Source organism: Ursus maritimus, unplaced genomic scaffold (genome assembly GCF_017311325.1).
Source record: "Ursus maritimus isolate PB19 unplaced genomic scaffold, ASM1731132v1 scaffold_1, whole genome shotgun sequence".
NCBI classification, from domain to species: Eukaryota; Metazoa; Chordata; class Mammalia; order Carnivora; family Ursidae; genus Ursus; species Ursus maritimus.
This window is the reverse complement of record NW_024423343.1, coordinates 100,256,648-100,276,602: the sequence shown is the minus strand read 5'-3', so window position 1 is coordinate 100,276,602 and position 19,955 is coordinate 100,256,648. Positions and strand designations below refer to the sequence as shown.

At 38.2% G+C, this 19,955-nt stretch overlaps 1 protein-coding gene and 1 pseudogene across 1 annotated transcript in view; both read left to right on the top strand.

The window, feature by feature from the left end:
- The window catches only part of CLASP1 (cytoplasmic linker associated protein 1), a 262,476-nt gene that overhangs the window by 169,288 nt on the left and 73,233 nt on the right, over positions 1-19,955 (top strand). Inside the window, exons 20-22 of the mRNA XM_040619053.1 lie at positions 8,975-9,079; positions 13,155-13,322; positions 19,069-19,176. Of these exons, the coding sequence (XP_040474987.1) occupies positions 8,975-9,079; positions 13,155-13,322; positions 19,069-19,176 (381 nt within the window). The remainder of the gene's footprint in view (positions 1-8,974; positions 9,080-13,154; positions 13,323-19,068; positions 19,177-19,955) is intronic.
- On the top strand, positions 3,877-5,545 carry LOC121099787 (annotated as a pseudogene).

Here is a 19,955-nt window from a genome sequence, read left to right as displayed (position 1 = left end):
TATGTTATTAAGTCAGAGGCCGTGCTTAACTATTGGTGGTTTTTAAGATTACAAAGTAAAAATAACCATGTAGCCTTGTCTGCTCTTCAGGAAAAGGAACTTAGATTTTTAGTTCAGTTTTATTGGGACATAAAACATTTGGTATTACTATGTATTTATCCAAGAACTCTGAATTTATGTGATTGGCTTTTTTACACAGTGAAAAAATATGCGTCGGAGTAAAAGAGTGTTCTTTTATGTTTAAAAAACACAAGGAAAGTTGTTCCTTTGGGGGAATGGTACTTGTAGGTAACAGAATTTATAAGGAATCAACTCCCCAAATTTTGATTTTATCAAAATTGCCACGTATGACTAGAGGTTGGTTTAATTGTGCCCCGAAGCTATGAGTTTGTAAAGCAGATATGTATGCCAGAAGGCTCCAGCGTGATGAGTGGAGATTTACCTACAAGACCTTTTAATCTTATTATAACCTCTAAATTGAGAATTGCCTGGAATTTTGAAACATAAGGAGGAGAGAAACCCTAGGGATGTGAGGCTGTCTGATAAGTGACTTTTTAATTGCCTTGGACAGAATTTAGGAGAACCATGCTTGCAAGTTAAACTGGGTGCACAGGTTTCATTTCCCATTTTGAGGGCTCTTCTAGGAGAATGGTGGTGTGATTGAAAGAAATTCTTCAGCACCTCTTTTAAAAAGCTACTCGGTATGGATGTTCCGTCTTCATTCCATGAAGGTCAAAAGCTGCTGTCTTCCAGGTCTTTGTTTTCTCTGGGTCTGCTTTTCTTTGGATGGGTGGGTTTGTTTCTTACCCATCTCCAGAATTTTTTTTTTTTTCTGTTCGATAGTTCTTTAATACCTCAATACCTCTTACTTCTATTTCTCTTATGTACATTTTTTTTCTTTCATGTCTACTTTGTTTCTGTCATAACACAGTATGAATGAATATGAATGTTAACAGGTCATAATGTAGAACTGAAGTATATTTTTACTCTTTGTTGCATTTACTGAATAGACTTTGTTTTTCTTAAAGACCACGGAGTATTTTATATAATCTCTTTAAAACGTATATAGACACTTAGAGTAATGTCACCAAATTAATATAGTGAAAACAAACATACAAACTCTCTCCTTACAAAAGAAATCTGTATCTGAGTACAGCACAACAGAGGCCCTTTTCACTCCCCAAAATTGATTTTAAGGGTGCCTGAGGTCTTAGTGACTCAGGTGAGTCCCTGCGGCAGACAAGAAACAGCTGTTGTGCTCCCCCCAGGTGAGAGGTAAGGTTGGCATCGAGCCAGCATTGTCAAGGTGCAATAGATCCATGAAAAGGTGTACTAGGAACAAAACCTCTTTATCTTCAGGTTGACGTGGTATCTCTTGACTGTGTCCTAGCCAGAGGGGGGAAAAACAGTCTCCCCTCATGTGTAACTGAACTCTCTTCTCACGTAAGTTGTGGTTTCAGTTCTCATTATCTGTGGCATCTGGGAAACCCCAGCTTGATAAATTAAAGTGGTCTGGGTTTATAGCCCCCAAAGGTGCTGGACAGGAGCAGTGAACTTCTATAGAGGAAGGCACTCAAATCTGGTTCCTCAGGACTCCCACAGATTAAAACATGCCAAATGTGAGCTCATAATCCATAATTACATCTATAATGAGTGAGAAGCAGCAGAAGAAAAGAATACAAACATATTTAATCCTTCAGGACTTTAGGATCTTTTATGTAATATGAAATAATTACAGTTAGATGTTTAAAAGAAATAAGAAACTTGCATTTCTGCAATACTGTAGAATTCAGTAGTCTGAATGGTGCTCTTCATTGAGAACACATCACTGATCTGGGATAAAGGCCATGAACCTGCATATCTCCAGACTTACTAGGAACCCTAGCAGGTGAGGGTAAAAGCTGGTTTGCACCCTGAGGTTTTTGGCTGAATGTCAGAGATGATGTTAGGCATTTCCTGAGATGGGTATGCAGGATATGAAGGACAAGAGGAAAAGTGGAGCCCACCCAAGACCTGATTATCACTGATGAACAGGAAGTTAACTTCACTAAACTAAGAGGGAATTTTTGCCGATTTCTCAACCTTGATACTGGGTACAGTGGGGGAGTAATCTTCCCTGAGAGTTTGCAACCATAAATTGCACCTTCATGCAGTTTTTGGATGAGAATTTACATTTTGTGGTCTGCAAACCCACATAGATAAATCATATTAAAGTGGCTGTGGATTGCTTGTGTCCACAAGACACTAGCAGAAACTAACATAAATCCTTGTTGGAAGAATACAACTTCAGTCTGGATCTTAAAGAATTCCTATAAAGTTCCAAGAAAAGGAATCATTTCATTGTCTTAATATTTAAAGAAATAAAAATAAATTTTGGGAAGACAAGCAAAGGAGTAAGAGACTATAAAGAGTGACCAAGTAGGTTTTGAAGAATAAATGGATCTTCTAAAAATGAAAATATAATAAACTATTAAAATTAACTCAGTGGGTAAATTGAGCAACCCGGAATCATCATAGCTGAGAAGAGAATTCATGAATTCAAGACAGGAATGAAGACACACTATCCAGAGTACAGTGCAAAAGATAGAGTTGTGAAATATGACAAAGATATAAAGTTATGTGGAAGATGGTGCAGACATTTAACGAAGAGAGAATGGGGCAGAGACATATTTGAAGAGGTGATGGCTGGGAATTCTCCAGAATCAATGAAAGACACTAAACCACAGACTCAAATAACCCAGCAAATCCCAAGCAAGACAGAAAGACAAATGATGAGATGGCAGAACACCACAGCTTGAAAAAGAACGTATTAAAGCAGCCAGAGAGACAAAGAGACTACCCACAAAGGAAAGCCAGAGTTTACATACAAATAAAACTGGGGAAATCTGGATAAGATGGATGGAGCACGTCACCATCCATGTCCTGCTTCTGATTTTGCACTGCAGTTTTGTTGTCTTTTGTTTTAAAGATTTTACTTATTTATTTGACAGAGAGAGATAGCCAGCGAGAGAGGGAACACAAGCAGGGGGAGTGGGAGAAGAAGCAGCGGGCTCTCAGCAGAGCAGGGAGCCCGATGTGGACTTGATCCCAGAACCCTGGGATCACACCCTGAGCTGAAGGCAGACGCCCAACGACTGAGCCACCCAGGCGCCCCTGCACTGCAATTTTTTAAGATGCTATGGTAGAGGGAATCTGCGTAAAGAGCACATGGGCTCCCTCTGTGTTCCATTTTACAGCTGTATCAGAATCTACAATTTCCTCAAAATGAAAAGTTTAAAAAGAGAGAGATTTTAAAACTCCCATCTCCCCAAAAGTATGATTTATTAAAGCTGTGTTTTTGATAATGTTATTTTAATCTGTGAGACCGTTATCTTAAAAGATAGTAAAGCATAACCTTAAATTAAGACAAAAGAAGGAAACAACAGAGGCTAAAAGAAAAATGAAAAGACAAATAAGCATGACATAAGATGGTAAAAATAAGCTCACATGAGATAAACTTTCCAGTTCCAATAGAAAGATTGTTAGACTTGCTTGTTTTTAAAGATCCAGCTATGTGATATTTAAAGGGAAAAACCTAAAATATAAGGCTGCAGGTAGAATAAAAGACAAAGTGTAAGAAATACATAGTAAAAGTTGTTGAAAATCTATTAATAACAGACAAAAAATAAGGCAAACCTTTACTTAGAGATATAGAGGATTGCTATATAATAAAAGTAGATCACAAAGATGTAATAGTCCTGAATTTTAATGGTTAATGAAAATAGCCTCAAAGTACACTAAAAGGCATTTGCAAATTCACTGTCATAGTGAGTGATATATAAAAATATGAACTTCTAGCTCTTTTCCTCCGTGGCTGCTTGAGGCTCAGCTGGCATCATGAATGACATAGTAACTATCCAGACCAGGAAGTTCATGACCAACCTATTATTTCAGTGGAAACAGAGGTCACTGATGTTCTTCATCCCAGAGAGGCAATGGTACCTAAGACAGAAATTCGGGAAAAACTAGCCAAAATGTACGAGACCACATCAGATGTCATCTTTGTATTTGGAATCAGAACCCATTTTGGTGGTGGCAAGACAGTGGGCTTTGGCACGATTTATGATTCCTTGGATTATGCAAAGAAAAATGAACCCAAACATAGACTTGCGAGACATGGCCTGTATGAGAAGAAAAAGACATCAAGAAAACAGCAAGAGGAACATAAGAACAGAGTGAAGAAAGTCAGGGACTGTAAAAACCAATGTTGGTGCTGGCAAAAAGAAGTGAGCTGGAGATTGGACAACAGAAGGGATAAAGATTCTGCAGTGACTTTATCTGTGGTGATTTTGCAGATTTTTCATGAGAGGATTAATAAACTAAGAACTTTTATGTATCTGCTATGAAATATATATATATATATGTAATACGTTCATATAGTTCAAAACTCAGAAAATAGGAGGAGGTACACCAAAGTTTCCCTCCCATCTTTTCATTTGCCTAGTTATCAACTCTTTTGCTTTGACACCAGTCTTACAACTTTTCGTTTCATTTCTATCAAGAGTTTCTTGGCATATAGAAGCATTATAAAAATCATATCTTCTCCCCTTTAAACATAAAAGATAGCATATTTATGCACACTATTCTGCATCTTGATTATTTTCACTTAACATATGATAAGATTCTTCCATTTAGATTAGAGAGGACATCCTCATTCTTGATTACTAGTGTGCTGCATTCTGCTATGTGGATTACCTTAACCAGACAGTCTGATATTGATAGACATTGGAATTATTTCCAGAGTTTTGCTATTACAAACAATGCTGCCATGAATAACCTTTTATATACATCATTGTGCGTGGGTACAAGTATATGGTTAAATAAACTACCTAAAGTGGAATTGTTGGATTAAAAAGTGTGTGCATTTGTAATTGTGATCAGTATTGCCAATTAGCTTTCTATAGGGGCTGTACTTATTTCCACCAACAGCAACAATGAAGGAGAAGGCCTCTTTTCCTACATGCTAGAATATTAGCACATTCTTAGATTTTTGCCACTCTGATAGGTGATAGATAAATGGCATTCTTAATGTCATTTTAATTTTTTTTCTTCCTGAGTGAGGCTGAACAATATTTCATACACTCAAGAGTCATTTCTGTTGTTTGTTAACTGTCTTCCTAGCTTTTGTCTATTTTTTATTGGGTTGTGGTAGTGGTGTCCTGGAGCTGTCTTGAACTATTTCATAACAGCCAATTGTTAAATTTTCAGACATTTTGTAATCTGGTTGATTTCATGTCAGTAACCAGAAATTGGCCATGGTGGAAATAATTACACCAGAGAAATAATTCCACCATGGTGGAAATAATTACACAAATCTGTAGGAACCTTCCCCCTCCTGCCAGTTGTTAAACATTTACCAGCACACTACTGGTTGGTGGACTTCTTGTTGATTCCTAGAAACCTTTTATGTGTTAAGGAAATTAGCCCTCTGTGGTATGAATTGTAAATAATTTTTCCCAATTTGTCATTTTCTTTAACTTGCTCATAGTTTTCTTCTTGTCATACTGAGATTTTACAAAAAAAAAAAAAAAAAAAAGTGGTCAGACTTACCGATCTTCTAATGGCTTTTAATTTTAAGTCATAGCTAGAATGGACTTTTCCATAACAAGTTACAAAGGATTTCCCTTATGTTTTCCTTTAGAACTTTTATGGTTTCATGTTTTACATTTTAATCGTAGGTTCATTTGCTGTTTTTCTTGGTGTAAAGTGTGAAGTACAGATCCAACTTACTTCTCCAAAGCAAAACATGAACAAATGAGATCTAGAAAAAATATTTTTTTTAAAAGCAAGACATTATGTTGAACTACATATCATTCCTTTTGGGATGACGCAAAAGCAGTGCTTAGAGGGAAATTCATAGCCTTAAGTTTATATTAGAAGAGAAACAATTAGGACGTTGTTTCCAATTTGTTAGAAAAAGAACAGAATAAACCCAAAGGAGAGTAGGAAAGAAATAATAAAGATAAGAGTACAAGTTAATGAAATAGGAATTGAGCATTCACTACACAGGATTAAGAAATACAAATTGTATGAGGAATTGGATAATCCTAGTCTGCCATAAACTCCCAAGAAGAGAAAGTGGGAATGCTTCCCTCCTTAATGCAGCTGACATAGCCTTAGCACTAAACCGGGGAAGGTAGTTGAGATATAGTATGTGAATGTGTACGTTGTGAGCACGGGAGTTTATCTCAGGTTTAATAGCTCAGAAACTTCCTGATGGAGCTCAGCACATTTAAGGGAAGAATCCTCTTAGAAGATGCAGAGAAAACATAAAAAAATCCAACAAACATTTTGGCAGATTCTTAGCAATTAGGAATATAAAGGAGTTTTCTTCGTCGTTGAAATATCCTACTTTTTGTGAAATTCCAGAATTTTTTTTTCTCAATGTGGCTCAAAGTAACAAAGCCTACCCATGTAGTTGTGGACTACATGTCCGAGACAGCGGGATAAAGGCAGAGAAATGAAAGGGTATAATTTGAAGGGAAAAAACTGAAGTCTTGTTTGTAGATGGTATTCTATTTATATAACTCCAGATAATCTACATACAAGTTAGTGGAATTAACAGAAGTTTAGCAAGGTTCCCAGAACTAAGATCAAAATATAAATTTTAATTACATTCACATTTGTCAAGAAGTTAGAAAATACAATTTAATAAAATACAGTGTATCATAAAAATAAGGCACCTTTGAATAAGTGTAAAAATTAAGACTTTTAGAAAAAATTATAAAGCTTTATTAAGGAAGACATTGAAGAAAGTGAAATAAAGGAAAAAATGTGGAAAGATCAGTATCACAAAGCTGTCTTACCCTTGCTCCTCTGCCCCCATCCCTCAAATTAATCCTGCATTCCACATAATGCCAGTTAAGATTTCAACAGGTCTTTTAAACTGTATCTTAGGTGCATGTGGAAGAGAACAAAGGCCTTAGGAAAAAATGTGTTGATTTCCAATTAGCAAGTTTTTGGTTTTTTTTTAAGCTTATCACATTTTGATGTTGGACTGGTGTGGACATGTGGAACAATGGGACAGACTAGACAATTGAGAAACAAGCCTACATATGTATTTAAGTACTTGGTAGATGACAAAAGATGGCTTTGTAGATCAGTAAGAAAGGGGTTAGGAAAATTTATTTGGACATTGGTTAGTCATATAGAAAAAATAAAATGGATCTCTCCTTTACCTCCTACAGAAAAATCATTTCCGTAAGTGACCTCACAAATAAAATGTTGAGCAAAACAGTAAGTTTTATTAAAAATATATACCCTACGATATAATTAAAAGCATTTAAAATCTATAAACTAATGCTTTCTGTTTCATGGTTATACAACTGTATTAAAAGTTTAAAGAAATGCAAGGAGATGATGAATGCTGAGTTTAGGATCAGGTTACCAAATGTTGAGGAAAGTAGGGGGTACAGCGTCGTTAGCAAAGATTTTTCTTTTTTAAGCTGAATGGGTATGGATGTTCATTTAAAATATCTTTTTGTGACTTAAATGTTTTACAGTAAATTTAAAATAGGAAGTGAGATTCAGGTGGTTTTTCATGTTCACTTTGCCTTGGTGGCTGCCTTCATTTAGCTTGGTGACTTCCTTAGGAAAGTGAAATGTTCTCACTCATAGGCCAGCCAGGCAGCCACCCAGGCAGGCACAGGTAACTAAACCAGTGGTGTGGCCTTAGACAAAATAATGAATCCCTGTTTCTCTCTTTCCTCGTCTGTAGTATGGGAATAATTGTATGTTCTTATGAGGATTCCGAGTTCACACATACACGGCTCTTAGTATAATACCATATATATAGCTCTTAGTAGATTCTAGGATTTGTTTGAACTATGTTTTTTGCTTGAACTATTAGAAGTTATTGATCCTTTCTAGTTTTAATTTTTTTTTCTTAATGCAGTGCTTTTATTGCTCCTTACCTCCCTTTCTTAAACCTTTTTCAAGCCTTAGGATTTGTTCTCCTGTATTCCTTTTCTGTAAGCTTTCTTCAGTGATGAGGTAGAAGTGGTTTTGAGCAATGTGAGATGCCAGTGCGTGTTCCATTGGTTTGTGTTTTCCATGTCAGATTGCTATTCTGATTGAATTATTGCAGGAGAGGCATTTTGTGCCCACCCGAAACCAAAGAAGCCCTGAATTTTAAAAAGTTTAATCTCTAACCATACCAGTCTGATCATCAATGATTTTGCATTTCTGAGTTCATTTTTGTTTCTGTGGTTTCATGGTTTAATAATGGGAGTTAACAGATTGCTTTACTTACAATGGCAAATTTTTTCCATAAATGCCTATGACGTTGTATTATTTTTAAGTTCTCGCTCTCGCTACTCCTATAATACTGATTCTATTTTCATCTTTTGCAGCCTAGAAACTTGTTGGCATACATGCTTTAAAATAGAAGTTTAATGCTACATGTCAAAACACATTTATTCTCCAGGGTGCTATAGCTTTTGTTGATTGCTGAGTTAAGGGTTTTGTTTTTTGTTTTTTTGTGGTGTTTTGTTTTGCTTTGCTTTGCATTTACTCTTTTTTTCTGTAGTATTTTTCGTAAGATGATAGCTAATATTTTCTGCCTTTGGAAGTTTGACAGATTTGTAGATAATAAAAAGAGAGTTTAATGTGAAAAAAAATTGTGGAAAAAAATCCTCAAATGGTTATCACCTCCTCATCAGAAAATATAAAATGCTAGAATACTTGTAACAGAAGCACCGTCCAGGTTCATGACTCACTCTCCGGAGTTGCTAACATATCTGTAGAACTTGAGTGTGCAGATCGAGTGTGCATGCATGTGCTCACAGGGAACTGGGTCAGGACCGCACATGAGGAAGACCCGCGCCCCTGCAGATGGCCCAGTCAGTGCCGCTTGTTCGTGGTGTGGGTGGTTTCCTTGAGAAGGTCACACTGATTGAAAACATGATGGAAACACCGTTTTTGCTGCATCTTCCAGGTCGGATCCGCACGCGACGGCAGAGCTCCGGGAGCGCCACCAGTGTCGCCACCACACCTGACAATCGAGGCCGCAGTCGCGCCAAAGTGGTTTCACAGTCCCAGCGTAAGAAGTATATTTTATACTCTCTATTATCTCTGTTTTGTTCAACAGCCCACTCTACGGTTGAAAAATTGATAGTATTTTCATTACTTCAGGGGAAAAACACATTTGTGTGGCTCTAAGCTGCTGTGAGTAGTCTTGATGTTTGTTGGGTAAGCTTACAACATGGAATATTCCAGGATACTTTTGTCTCCTTGCCAGGTGATTTAAATTTTGTATTATTAAGCATTAAACATTAAAATGTGGTTTCTCTCCCTTTCCTCAAGCATCTCAAATTGAGACCTACCTGGGCTGTGACCCATTTTACTGTTGATAAGGACTCCCTCTGATGTAATTTAAGAGCAGTACCTGGGGATCATTTTAACGTGGAGTTCTCTTTCAGTGGTAATAAGCAAATCCATTAAAAGCTCTCCCCATTAACCCTGTGTTCTGACATTTGCAGCCTGCTCTTCTCTTCCTGCCAGTGTGGGCTCCCGCTTTGCCCAGCTGCTCTCGCTTCCATTACTGCTTGTCTGTACATGTTGAGTCACTTGGCTTGTTAGCATCGGCCATGAAAGCAGCCACAGATGGAAGGAGTGTATTCAGATTGCTCTTAGGAACCACCCTGGTGTCTCACTTCCCAGCCACACTTGCCTTCGAGCCCCCGCTCCCTGTGTCCATAGAGCTGGCTGTCCGAGTTCTCCCGGGCAGGGTGAGTGTGGTGGAGGAAGGCTCCCCTTCCCTGGGAGCTGCACACGGTCCCTCCGCACAGCACTCCCCAGCCCATATGTGTCTGCCTCCTCTGTGGCCCTAGGAGCTGTCCGGCTCATGTAGAGAGTCTGTGGCCAAACCTAGGTTCTCCTTCCTTAGTATTTAGAATCTCAGCTCCTTGTGAATTCACATACTCTCCCATGTCCCTCTGGTAACTCTAGGCCTCATGTTAAACAGGGGTAATACCTTTCTGAAAAGAAAGTGTAACATTGGTGGTACGTTGCTGCCAGGCTTGTCTGATGCAGGAACGCATGCTTCTGGTGTATGACACAGGTGTATACAACACGACATAGGTTGTGCATCTGTATGTAGCCCAGCAGCTTCTACCTTGGGAACAGGATCCTGGCTCCGGTTATTCTGTTGAACCCTAGTGATGCCTGGAGTCACAGATGGATATAATACTCTAGTCATGACCTCATAAATATGAGTCAGGTCTTCTTGCAGAGAAATTTTTCTTGACAAAGATGTTCAAGACTCAAAATATGGCTTAGTGTGTTAAAATTAAGTTTAACAAAAAACGTCTAGCTCTTTCGCTGTGTGCAGTGTTACTTCCTTTCTTGGAGAGGGAAGATTGAACAGTACTTTACATTTCCTTATGTCTGCTGTTTATTGGCATTGGACTCTGCAGAGGTTCCTGCTTAGGAGGTGGTGAAGACTACATTACTTCTATAGTGGGGGTGAGGGCAAGGATAGAGCTTTAATTCTTCAGTCTTGAGAAATACTGCACCCTGTCTTAGGGCTCCACTTTAAAAATCTTCAGTTTTACTTTACTCAATAAATTCCACTCACAGGGAGGGAGACCACACCAGCAAATAATCAAGACTGGACCTCTAACTGAGACATATAAATAAAGTATTTTAAAAAATTATTTTAATTGGAAGTAAATATGAACATATTTATATGTTTTACAAACGTAGATATAAAACTAGCATTCATAGTCCTGGTATAATAGTAAGTAGATTTCATGAACATTAGATTTAGGGCGCTTAACAGCATATTTTAAATATTTGAGGATTTAAATATGTGAAGATTAATATTTAAATATTTGGGGATTTGGCATAGGACATTCAGGTGAAACGAGTTAGTAGCAGTTTCTTTGAATTGATGATGTGTATTGAGCACTTGCTATGTGGTGAGCACCAGTTAAGGTGGTAGGGATACGTAAACAAGTAGGATACGTCACTTCTCTCAGCCTGCTCAGAACTAGAGAGGAGCTGTACTCCCAGAGGCCAAGATGCTTGTCTTCTCTGCATCTCCTCCACCTGGCACTAGACCTGGCACAGTGTAGGTTCCTAAGTGTTTCATGAACAGACCTGAAATAAATGCTGAATAGAGTATGATATGAATAAAATAAGTACCAAAGTAGACTAAGAGGAAAAAGACCTAGAAGAGAAAGCTATTTTGCTAATGTGTTTGTGAACAGAGACATTTGTGTTGTGTTGCATGCTGACCTTCTGTATTGTGCTATTGTCTTTTAATCCACTTTTTGCCTGTCCTTTGGTCTGCTCTCATAATCAAGGATCCAGATCTGCTAATCCTGCTGGTGGTAAGCCGTTTCTCTTCTTGCTTTTTTTTTTTTTTTTTGCATTCTCCTTCACCCCATGTCCCATGTTCCTTGCACAGTATTAATTTCTCTGTTTATTATGAGCTTAGTTAATCTTTCTGCATTTTTTCTGTATGCTCAAATTCTAGAGTTTGGAATGGATTTCTTTTCTCCTTTTACACAGCTTAATAGTTCAGTTGGGTGCTAGAGTTTATGGGCAAGATTAATAAATCCTGAGACAGGTTCTTCATAGTGATGCGTACCAGTGATTTATAGTGGATTTTGCTTTAAACTGTAGCTGTCATTTTAAAATCCTAATTTTTGTGACTGGTCACCTTAATGATTCATTTGAACGATGGAGGGCTCTGTGTGTGTGTGTGTGTGTGTGTGTGTGTGTGTGTGTTTCCAGGTTAAGTGTTACTTTAAGGGTTTTTATCTCTGCTTCATTCTATTCTGGTACATAATAACATGCACTTTATGTTTGAGAATTTTATTGCCTTCTCTACTTAAGGAGAGTGGTCTAAGTAAATGACCGCCATTTCGGTGTATTGATGTGATCTTTAAATTTTTTGCTGTTTTCTTTAAGAAAGAAAGTTGTCTCATGAGAAATGGTTATATAGCTATCCAGCCACTTATTCATTTATAAAACTATATGATTTGTTTTTCATTTCTAATTCTCTTGTGTACATCTCAGGGCATGTGGTCTATGTAATTTCTACTTTTGTAGATTTCAGAGATTTCCTTTGAAGCTTAGTACATAGTCGGTTTTTATAATATGTGTGGAAAAGTGAAAAGAATGTCTTCTGTTTGTTGTATGTATGTGTGGGGGGGACATGTGTTTATACATATCTGTATAATTTTGACTGTTCTGTCAATTTCAGAGAGGTATATTCGTTATTAGTTTCATTAGTTGTTATTTTTCTTAGAGGTGCATTAATAATTATGGCCTTCTGAATTTCTCCCTATATTTTTATCAGTTTTATGTTTTATATTTCAAGACTGTGTTACTTGGAGCATAAAGGTTCATGGTTATTATGTCTTCATTGACAAGGATTCTTTTATCAATATGATATATCCTTCGTCCTTTTTTTAATGCCGTTTCATTCTGTTTTATTGTTTTGTATTAGGTATGTTGTTTATGATAAACAACATTCAGTTGATTTTCATTTTTTTTAAAGCCAATCCAAGAATCTCTGTCTTTTAATAGATGAATTTAATCTGGCCACATTTGTTGTGATTAGTGATATGTTTGAGTTTATTCCTACCATTTTATTTTGTGATTTTTATTTACCATGTTTCTAGTTATCTTCCTGCCTCCTTTTCTTCCATTTGTTAAATTAATGGGATGTTCTTGGATCTGTTTTCTTCCCCTAATGTTCAAGAAACTTCTGTTATAATTCTCTTCTTCCTGTGGTTATACTTAAAATTTTTTGCATATAAACTCTCATAGAATAAAAAAACGAAACAATAAACAAACACCTTTGTGATTATTTGTAGAAATTTGCTGTGTAACAGGGAGCTATTTGTACTCAGCCTGCTCTTTGAATCAGAAATTTCACTGTCATTTTTGTAGAACTCCACCTGGAATTCTTCTTTGTATAAACATTCTTTTATGATAATGTTCTTTTATGCTCCATTTAAAAAAAAAGTACTACCACCAACAAAAAAAACATTTTTATGTAAAAGTATTTGAGCCAAACTAATGTGTTTATTAACTTCTGAAATTGTTATAGTTTATTCCTTGATTTACAGCCATTCTTCAGTTCTGTTTTGTTTCATTTTTAGCTGGCAGCCGGTCAAGTTCCCCAGGGAAATTGTTGGGAAGTGGTTATGGTGGCCTTGCTGGGGGTTCCTCAAGAGGCCCACCTGTGACCCCCTCTTCAGAAAAACGAAGCAAAATTCCCAGGAGTCAGGGATGTAGCCGAGAAACAAGTCCAAACCGAATAGGATTAGGTAAGGATTCTCAAAGACCTCAAAACATCATTCCCAACTTGGTCATAATTTTTATTATAATGTAAATGACTGTCTAATGTTGGAAATAGAGATCTGTGTTTGAACTGAGGCTGTCACTTTGTGTTAAAAAGACATTCTGACTTGTGCTTTTTACAGATTATGGCATGTTTAGGTTTGAATTACAACCGAAAAATACGTGGGCCTCACCATTCAGATAGACGGAAAAGAATTACATCACTGTGGGCTTTTGTGTTTTAGAGCCATTTAACGAAACGTTAGAATTGGGGGAGTGGGCAGGATTGTCTCCTTCACAATTAGAAGCAGTGTTGCTTTTCATCTTTCTTTCATGGATTAGCAATAAGTAGCCATTAATCTATATATGTTTTCAAAAGTAATTTGTAGGGTCCACGTATATTTTGATTTTGATCTTCTCTAACCTAATGAGTGGTACTTACGGTCAAAGAACGGGTATAGTTACTTTTGACGTAGTATTGTTCAAACATGAAAACTAGGAACAAATGAAAACCAAATATATAATATTTTTGTGTTGTAGAATTTAGTTTCTTTGTGACAGTGTGTAGAATTATATGAATTACTCTCAGCAGCTTACTCTATTCAAATCTAATTTATATATAATCTGTTTAATATAAAAGACATCTTCTGTAATATATTATGAGAAATCTGTGTTCATACTCTTTATTAAATTTTTACTGTTTTCTAAGGGTAAAAATCTGTTAATGTGAAATCAGAGTACTACTATATTCTTAAGCCCTGTTGGCTTTTCTTTCTCATTTATTTATCTCATCAACAGCTTTACTTGAATGCTTCCTGTGATGCACAGGCAGTTTGTTAAACCTTAGGATCAGAAGATAAAACAGATACAGCTTCTGATTTTCAAAGAGCTTGTGGTCTTAGGGGTGGAAATGTAAGATAGTACGACAGATACTGTGGTATGGTGCTCTGGGACCATAGGAAAGGAGTGTCTTAGGGCCCTTGCCTACCCCAGTCTGCCCAAGAGAGAACTCTGGAAGGACTGGGAGAGGAGAAGCTTGCCAGAATAGGTCCATTTTTGATGATGTGTAAGGTAGGGTTAGGCAGGGTGGGGAGAAGAGGAGAAAGGTGTTCTAGGGCAGAGAGGAGTGTGTGCAGAAACAGTCAGATGGGAGAGAGCACAGTGTGCTATGGGAATCATAGATAATTCATTTGGCTGCAGCAAAGGAAGTTAGTCAGGGTGAGATGGGAGAGGAGAGCAGTGGGACTAGGAGGGCGCCGCTTCTAAAAGTCCTTGAAGGCCACCTGAGCTACGAGAAGGTGGGGAGGGGGACATATTTAAGAGGTAGAATGGATAGGAGTTGATTTGACTGACATTTCCAAAGCAAGTGAGAAATTTCTACATGATCCCAACTTTCTGTTGGCATTACATAGCGTGGTCCCTGAGCTGACAAGTTATTTTGATCCAGCAATAACAAGTTATGTGGATACACCAGGGAAAGTATCATGACTAGAATGTCTAAATTTCAGATTTGAGCCTGTAACATATGTGTTTGGATCTAGTTTTGTTTGGAAAATGCATTTGATTTCATATTTAGTCATGAGGTTTTGGCTGTCCCTTTTTGGTAGTTAACTAAATGTATAGGACGTCTCTTGGCAATCCAGATTAGTTTCATACCTTTAAAAATTCTTATCTTTTTGGGATTTGACTTTTTATATTATTGAAGTTGCCATTTTTACCTTTTTCTTGAAATTGGGAAAGAAACTGCCCTAGGTTGCCTAATATAACTCTAGGACCTGGTATTCCATGGTTTTAACTAGGAAGTTTGTGTTGTGAATAGTTGAAAAGATAGCATTTATTAAGCCTTTACAAGGTACTGTGACACATCATCCATCAGTAAAAACTCAATGGGAACCTATTCTCTTCCAGAGAGTTCTTATAGAAATAGTATTTTGGACAAAGTTATTTCCTTGATGCTCATTAGGGGATTAGTAATGTGTAAAGCTTTGAGGCCAACCTACAGTTCTGTTAAAGAAGATATTTTATTTAAATTTCTGCACATGGTGAGAATAACACAGATATAAAGATAGATAAATGAATCAAGTACATCTTCCCACTTCTTCCTGTAGTACTGCCGAGAGATTCCATTTTATAGGGTGTCAGATACATAGCATCTTTAGCAGCAGATTGTCCATTGTTGTGATCATTTAGTAGATACTGGGTATGTGCCTATGTGTCTGTAAACATTTGGTTCATTATATAGCAACTTTAAATATAAATATTCAAAGAAGGGGTAAGCGTCTTTTAAGAATATTTTCTTTTGTCCCAAACCAATTAATAGTTTTAATCATTGCTAAGCTGGGCCTGGAATTTGCACTGAGAATTAATTCTACAAATTACCTACAAAAAGTGTTTGGTTCAGTTATGCCTCATCTGTGGTAAAAATGACACCAAAGCTCTTCTTTAGCATTTAAGTTTTCTTAAGCAAAACAGGATATAATTCCTGTTGTATAACTAAAAAACAAAATAAAACCCTACCAGTCTCTTTTTATCTTGGCAGTTTATTCCTTCATAAACTGTTCAACCAAACAGAATAGATTGTAAATTGTTTCATTTGGGGGTTTTATTCTGTTTTTGATGAATAATAAAGTCCTATAAATAGCTACTATCTATAGCAGTTCTATTTTAGAAGTATGCTTTTAGTTTCCTTCTTCCACTCATCTCTTGAAAAGACTATAAAAAATTTTTATTTTTGGCAGCTTACATCTGGTTAAAATATTTTGAAAGAAGCAAAAATTAATAGTAATCAGTGTCACCTGTTAAATTAGACTGCTGTGTGCACACCACCACTACAACACAACATGAAAATAACCAGACTGTAGAGACATTTCATGGCAGTGCTCCTTACTCCTTTTGTACTTTTGCTATTGATGTGAGTTCTGGTAGGATCCATCCCTTCCTTAAAAGGAGAAAGTCGGGTTTAAATACTATAAAGGTAGAGTGTATCTCAAGAAATGAAAGCCAATCAGATGGGTTTTCAAGGCTTCCTAGCCTTTGCTGTGAGCACAGGACTTCAGAACCACCGAAGAATACTGCTTTCAGAAAGTTCAAACAGCAAGCACGTCTTCATCAGCTCTTCCTCTTCTGTTATGTCTTCACATTATATATTCTCATAGAGAACAGTCAGTTTTGGCACTCCAGAAAGAGGCTGCGTTGATATATTGCTTTTTAGCTTTATCTAATCAATTTGTCCTTATAAAAATCATTTATTGATATACTTACTAAGAATCCTCCTTGTACAGTGGTCTTTGGAAGTTGTACTACAAGTGGCCAGTACTCCTCTCGTGTTTTAAATTATCCAGCATTTGAACGGTTGCTGTCACCACTAGATGTCCTTTAATATGGTGTGGGGCAACTGTGGGCAGATGTTTACAAATTTTGTAAACAGAATTCTTTCCATGTATGTTACCGCTAGCCTGTGTTAAGGAAGCCAGTCAGCACGAAGGGGTGAATAAACTTTCTCTGGCTGAAATACTAAGGCGGGTAAACCTTAAGAATTATGCATGTTGTTGTTTGAGATTGTGTCCGCTTATCTCTTTTCATGCTCTCGTATTCACAAAGCAGGCTCAGCGAGAGAGAGAGCAGAGATTTCCCATTGCTGTAGCATGTGTATTATTTAAGAGAGGGAGTGGAAGCAGGGTAACAGAAGGGATCAGGCAAGAGTTATAAGAAAATGCTCAACTTAAGCATGTGCATGTGTGAAACACTTATCAGGACTGTCTTTATTATTTCCGATTGTTTGTTTCAGAGTGGGTAGTGAAATAAGGTTTTCCTGTCTGCCTTTCAGCAAGGAGCTCAGAGGTACTCACTTGTGTACCTTATCTCACGGTACCCTTCTCATTTAAATGATGGGACTCTTTCTCCCTATCTTCCTAAGGGGAGCCTGAGACAGGCAACGTGGCTGGACCAGTGAGTTAGCGAGGAACTGGAGAGGTCACTTCACAGATGAGATGTGCTATTGATCCTCTGGGGATAAGCCGCATTACTTCGTAGGTTCTAGGCACCTCCTCACATATTGGTGTCAGTGGATGCTCCCTAGTTTTTAAAGGGTTTTTTAATTTAGCCCCTGTGCTTCTGCCCTCATCATAGGAGCTGTTCAGAATTATTATCAAGAATTGCTGATTACATAGTCAGTGCTTAGTTTGAGCAAAAACCCAGGACCTCCATGTCATGTGGCAAGGTGAAGACGAGTTTAGGAATTACTAGACAATCCCAGGTGAAGCCCCGTTTTGACAGATGGCTCCCATTGCATTCCTGCGCTTGATTGTTTCCTTGCTTGCCAGTGCAGACCTAAGCATTTGGACATCTCTTATGTAACTGTGGGGTCCGATGTAACTCTAGCACTGAGCAGAGACCATAGGAGGAAGTTGGTTTGGTGTCTCACTCCCGTATTCTTCTTTGTCAGGGAATTTCATGATTCCGGTTTGGAAGACATTCTTCTTACAGTTTGGTCATGCTGTAAATCCACCTTGGCTCTGAAATAATAGGCCCTGCTAATTACAGTATAGTAAACGTGGCTGACTTGACATCCGTGAGTCTAGTTTACTTTTTCCAGAATGTTCAGGAAAGGCATTTCTATCCGGTCCAGAATGAGTAGATCCACTCAAGATGGACATATTTATCGTCCCACCAACTACTACAGAGGTGGCTACACACATTCAGTATGCAGAGTCATTTCTGAGTATTTTGCCAGTACTGGGTCTTTGTTTCCTCAAATTAAATTAGAAAACAAAAGCATCATGGTCTTTTCTGAGCTTTATGGCCAAGTTATGTTAGACCTTAAGCTGTTCATGTGACTCTGTCTTCTCAGTGTTTTGTAACATGAGTATAAAATTACCCACAGATAATCATACAGTAATTGGCCATTCTTAGGTCAGCAGAGGGATCTTTTAACATGAGTGTTGGGATTTGTCAGTCCACATACCATAGACAGACTCGTGTGTAAGGCTGTATAAGTGAAGGTGCTTGAGTAGCGGCCGCAGACCGATCTGTTTGGATTCCCACAGAAAAAGCAAGAATGAAATGTTGGGACCAGTAAATAAAGGGATAGCAGTCCCAACTCTGTTCATGTTGGTTTAGATAATTAAATATGTTTGGAGCATCTAGATAGTTACTCGAAGCGGGTAGGTTTTCCAGCTGTGTCAGTCCTTAGAACTTCTCTCTGTAAAGAAGCCCAGGCTGAGAGAAGCGAACCTTCTTTCTTTGACTTAGGTAAGTTCATGGAGTTCAGTGACTAGAGCCTTTATTCTGTTTTTAATCCAAAATAAATTATCTTTCTAACAACGCAGGGTGTATGAAAATGGCTTTAGTCTTTTATCATCTTATCGGGCCAGTTTGCTAAAGCCATAAAAACTGATCATTTTCTAAAAGAGTTTGCTCTTGGATCTCCTGGTGCCAGTTTGCTCTTTGGAAAGCTTTCTTTTCATTTCTTAGGTTTAGGTGTGATTTCAGCTCCATATAAAACCCCACAGCTTTCCGAAACCTTGAGCATAATCAAGTTTTCACGCAAGCCCTCTCCTGTCGTCAGCACGCCAGTCAGCGAGGCCTCGGCAAGGATAGTCCTCACAAACCCCCACCCCCCCAGCGCGGACAATGTCATGATTACGTTAACGGAATGTGACTGACGTTTTGTGAGTTTTTGTGTCTTCATTAAACTTCTTCACCTTCTCTGAAACCCCTCATGCTGCACACTAGCACGGAGCAGCCGTATCCCTCGACCCAGCATGAGTCAGGGGTGCAGCCGTAATACCAGCTGTGAGAGCAGCCGCGATACGAGCCCCGCTCGGGGCTTTCCTCCACTCGGTGAGTACACGTAGGCGCTGGCTCTCGGAGCAGAGTTCCTTGCCCTGCTCCAAATGCTTGTCCCACACACCGCCAGGTGGAATGACCTGCTCTCTCCCTCCTCTGCTGTCCTTGTGATCCTTTCTTCTCTCTTTCCTCTTCCTTAGTTACCCTCTGTTGTTCCCCCCCCCCTCCCCTTCTGCATGCTTGAAGTTTGGCCATTTCCAGTTTTTGGAGGAAAAAAACACCACTTCACTCTGTGCCGTTGCCATTTGTGACCACTTGCTGGCAGGCAAGCCCATCTGCGTGGTCGCTTCTAACATAAGGGGATGCTCAGTGAAAGTGAATTGCTTCTTAAAAGTAGAGCAAATGCAAAGTGTTATCTTTTGTCATTGAATTTCGACAATTTGTTTTTAATTGTACCCAATATCAGGCCCTACATGATTCAGTTCAAAGGTGGAGAAAAATAAAACCGCGGTAACGTCTACGAAATGCAGTGTGCTCCGTTGAGGGGTGATCGTTAAAAAGCTGCATGGATGAAGGTATTAGCCATGCTTTTTTGTGAAGTGAGTCGTTTCAGTGCCTCCTCCTAAAGCGAGCCCAGAGTAGCTTTTTGATAAACCGCTTAGGTGTGCAGCACAATGCACGACTTCACAGTGTTGTTAACTAAGCAGGTACTTTCATTCTTCCTGTGCTCAATAGGCTATTTAAAGGCAGTGACCTGATGCCCTCCCAGGGCGGAAATTCACGGTATTTGGTCGCCATAAGGTGGTATATAACCATGTCTCAGCCCCCAGCCA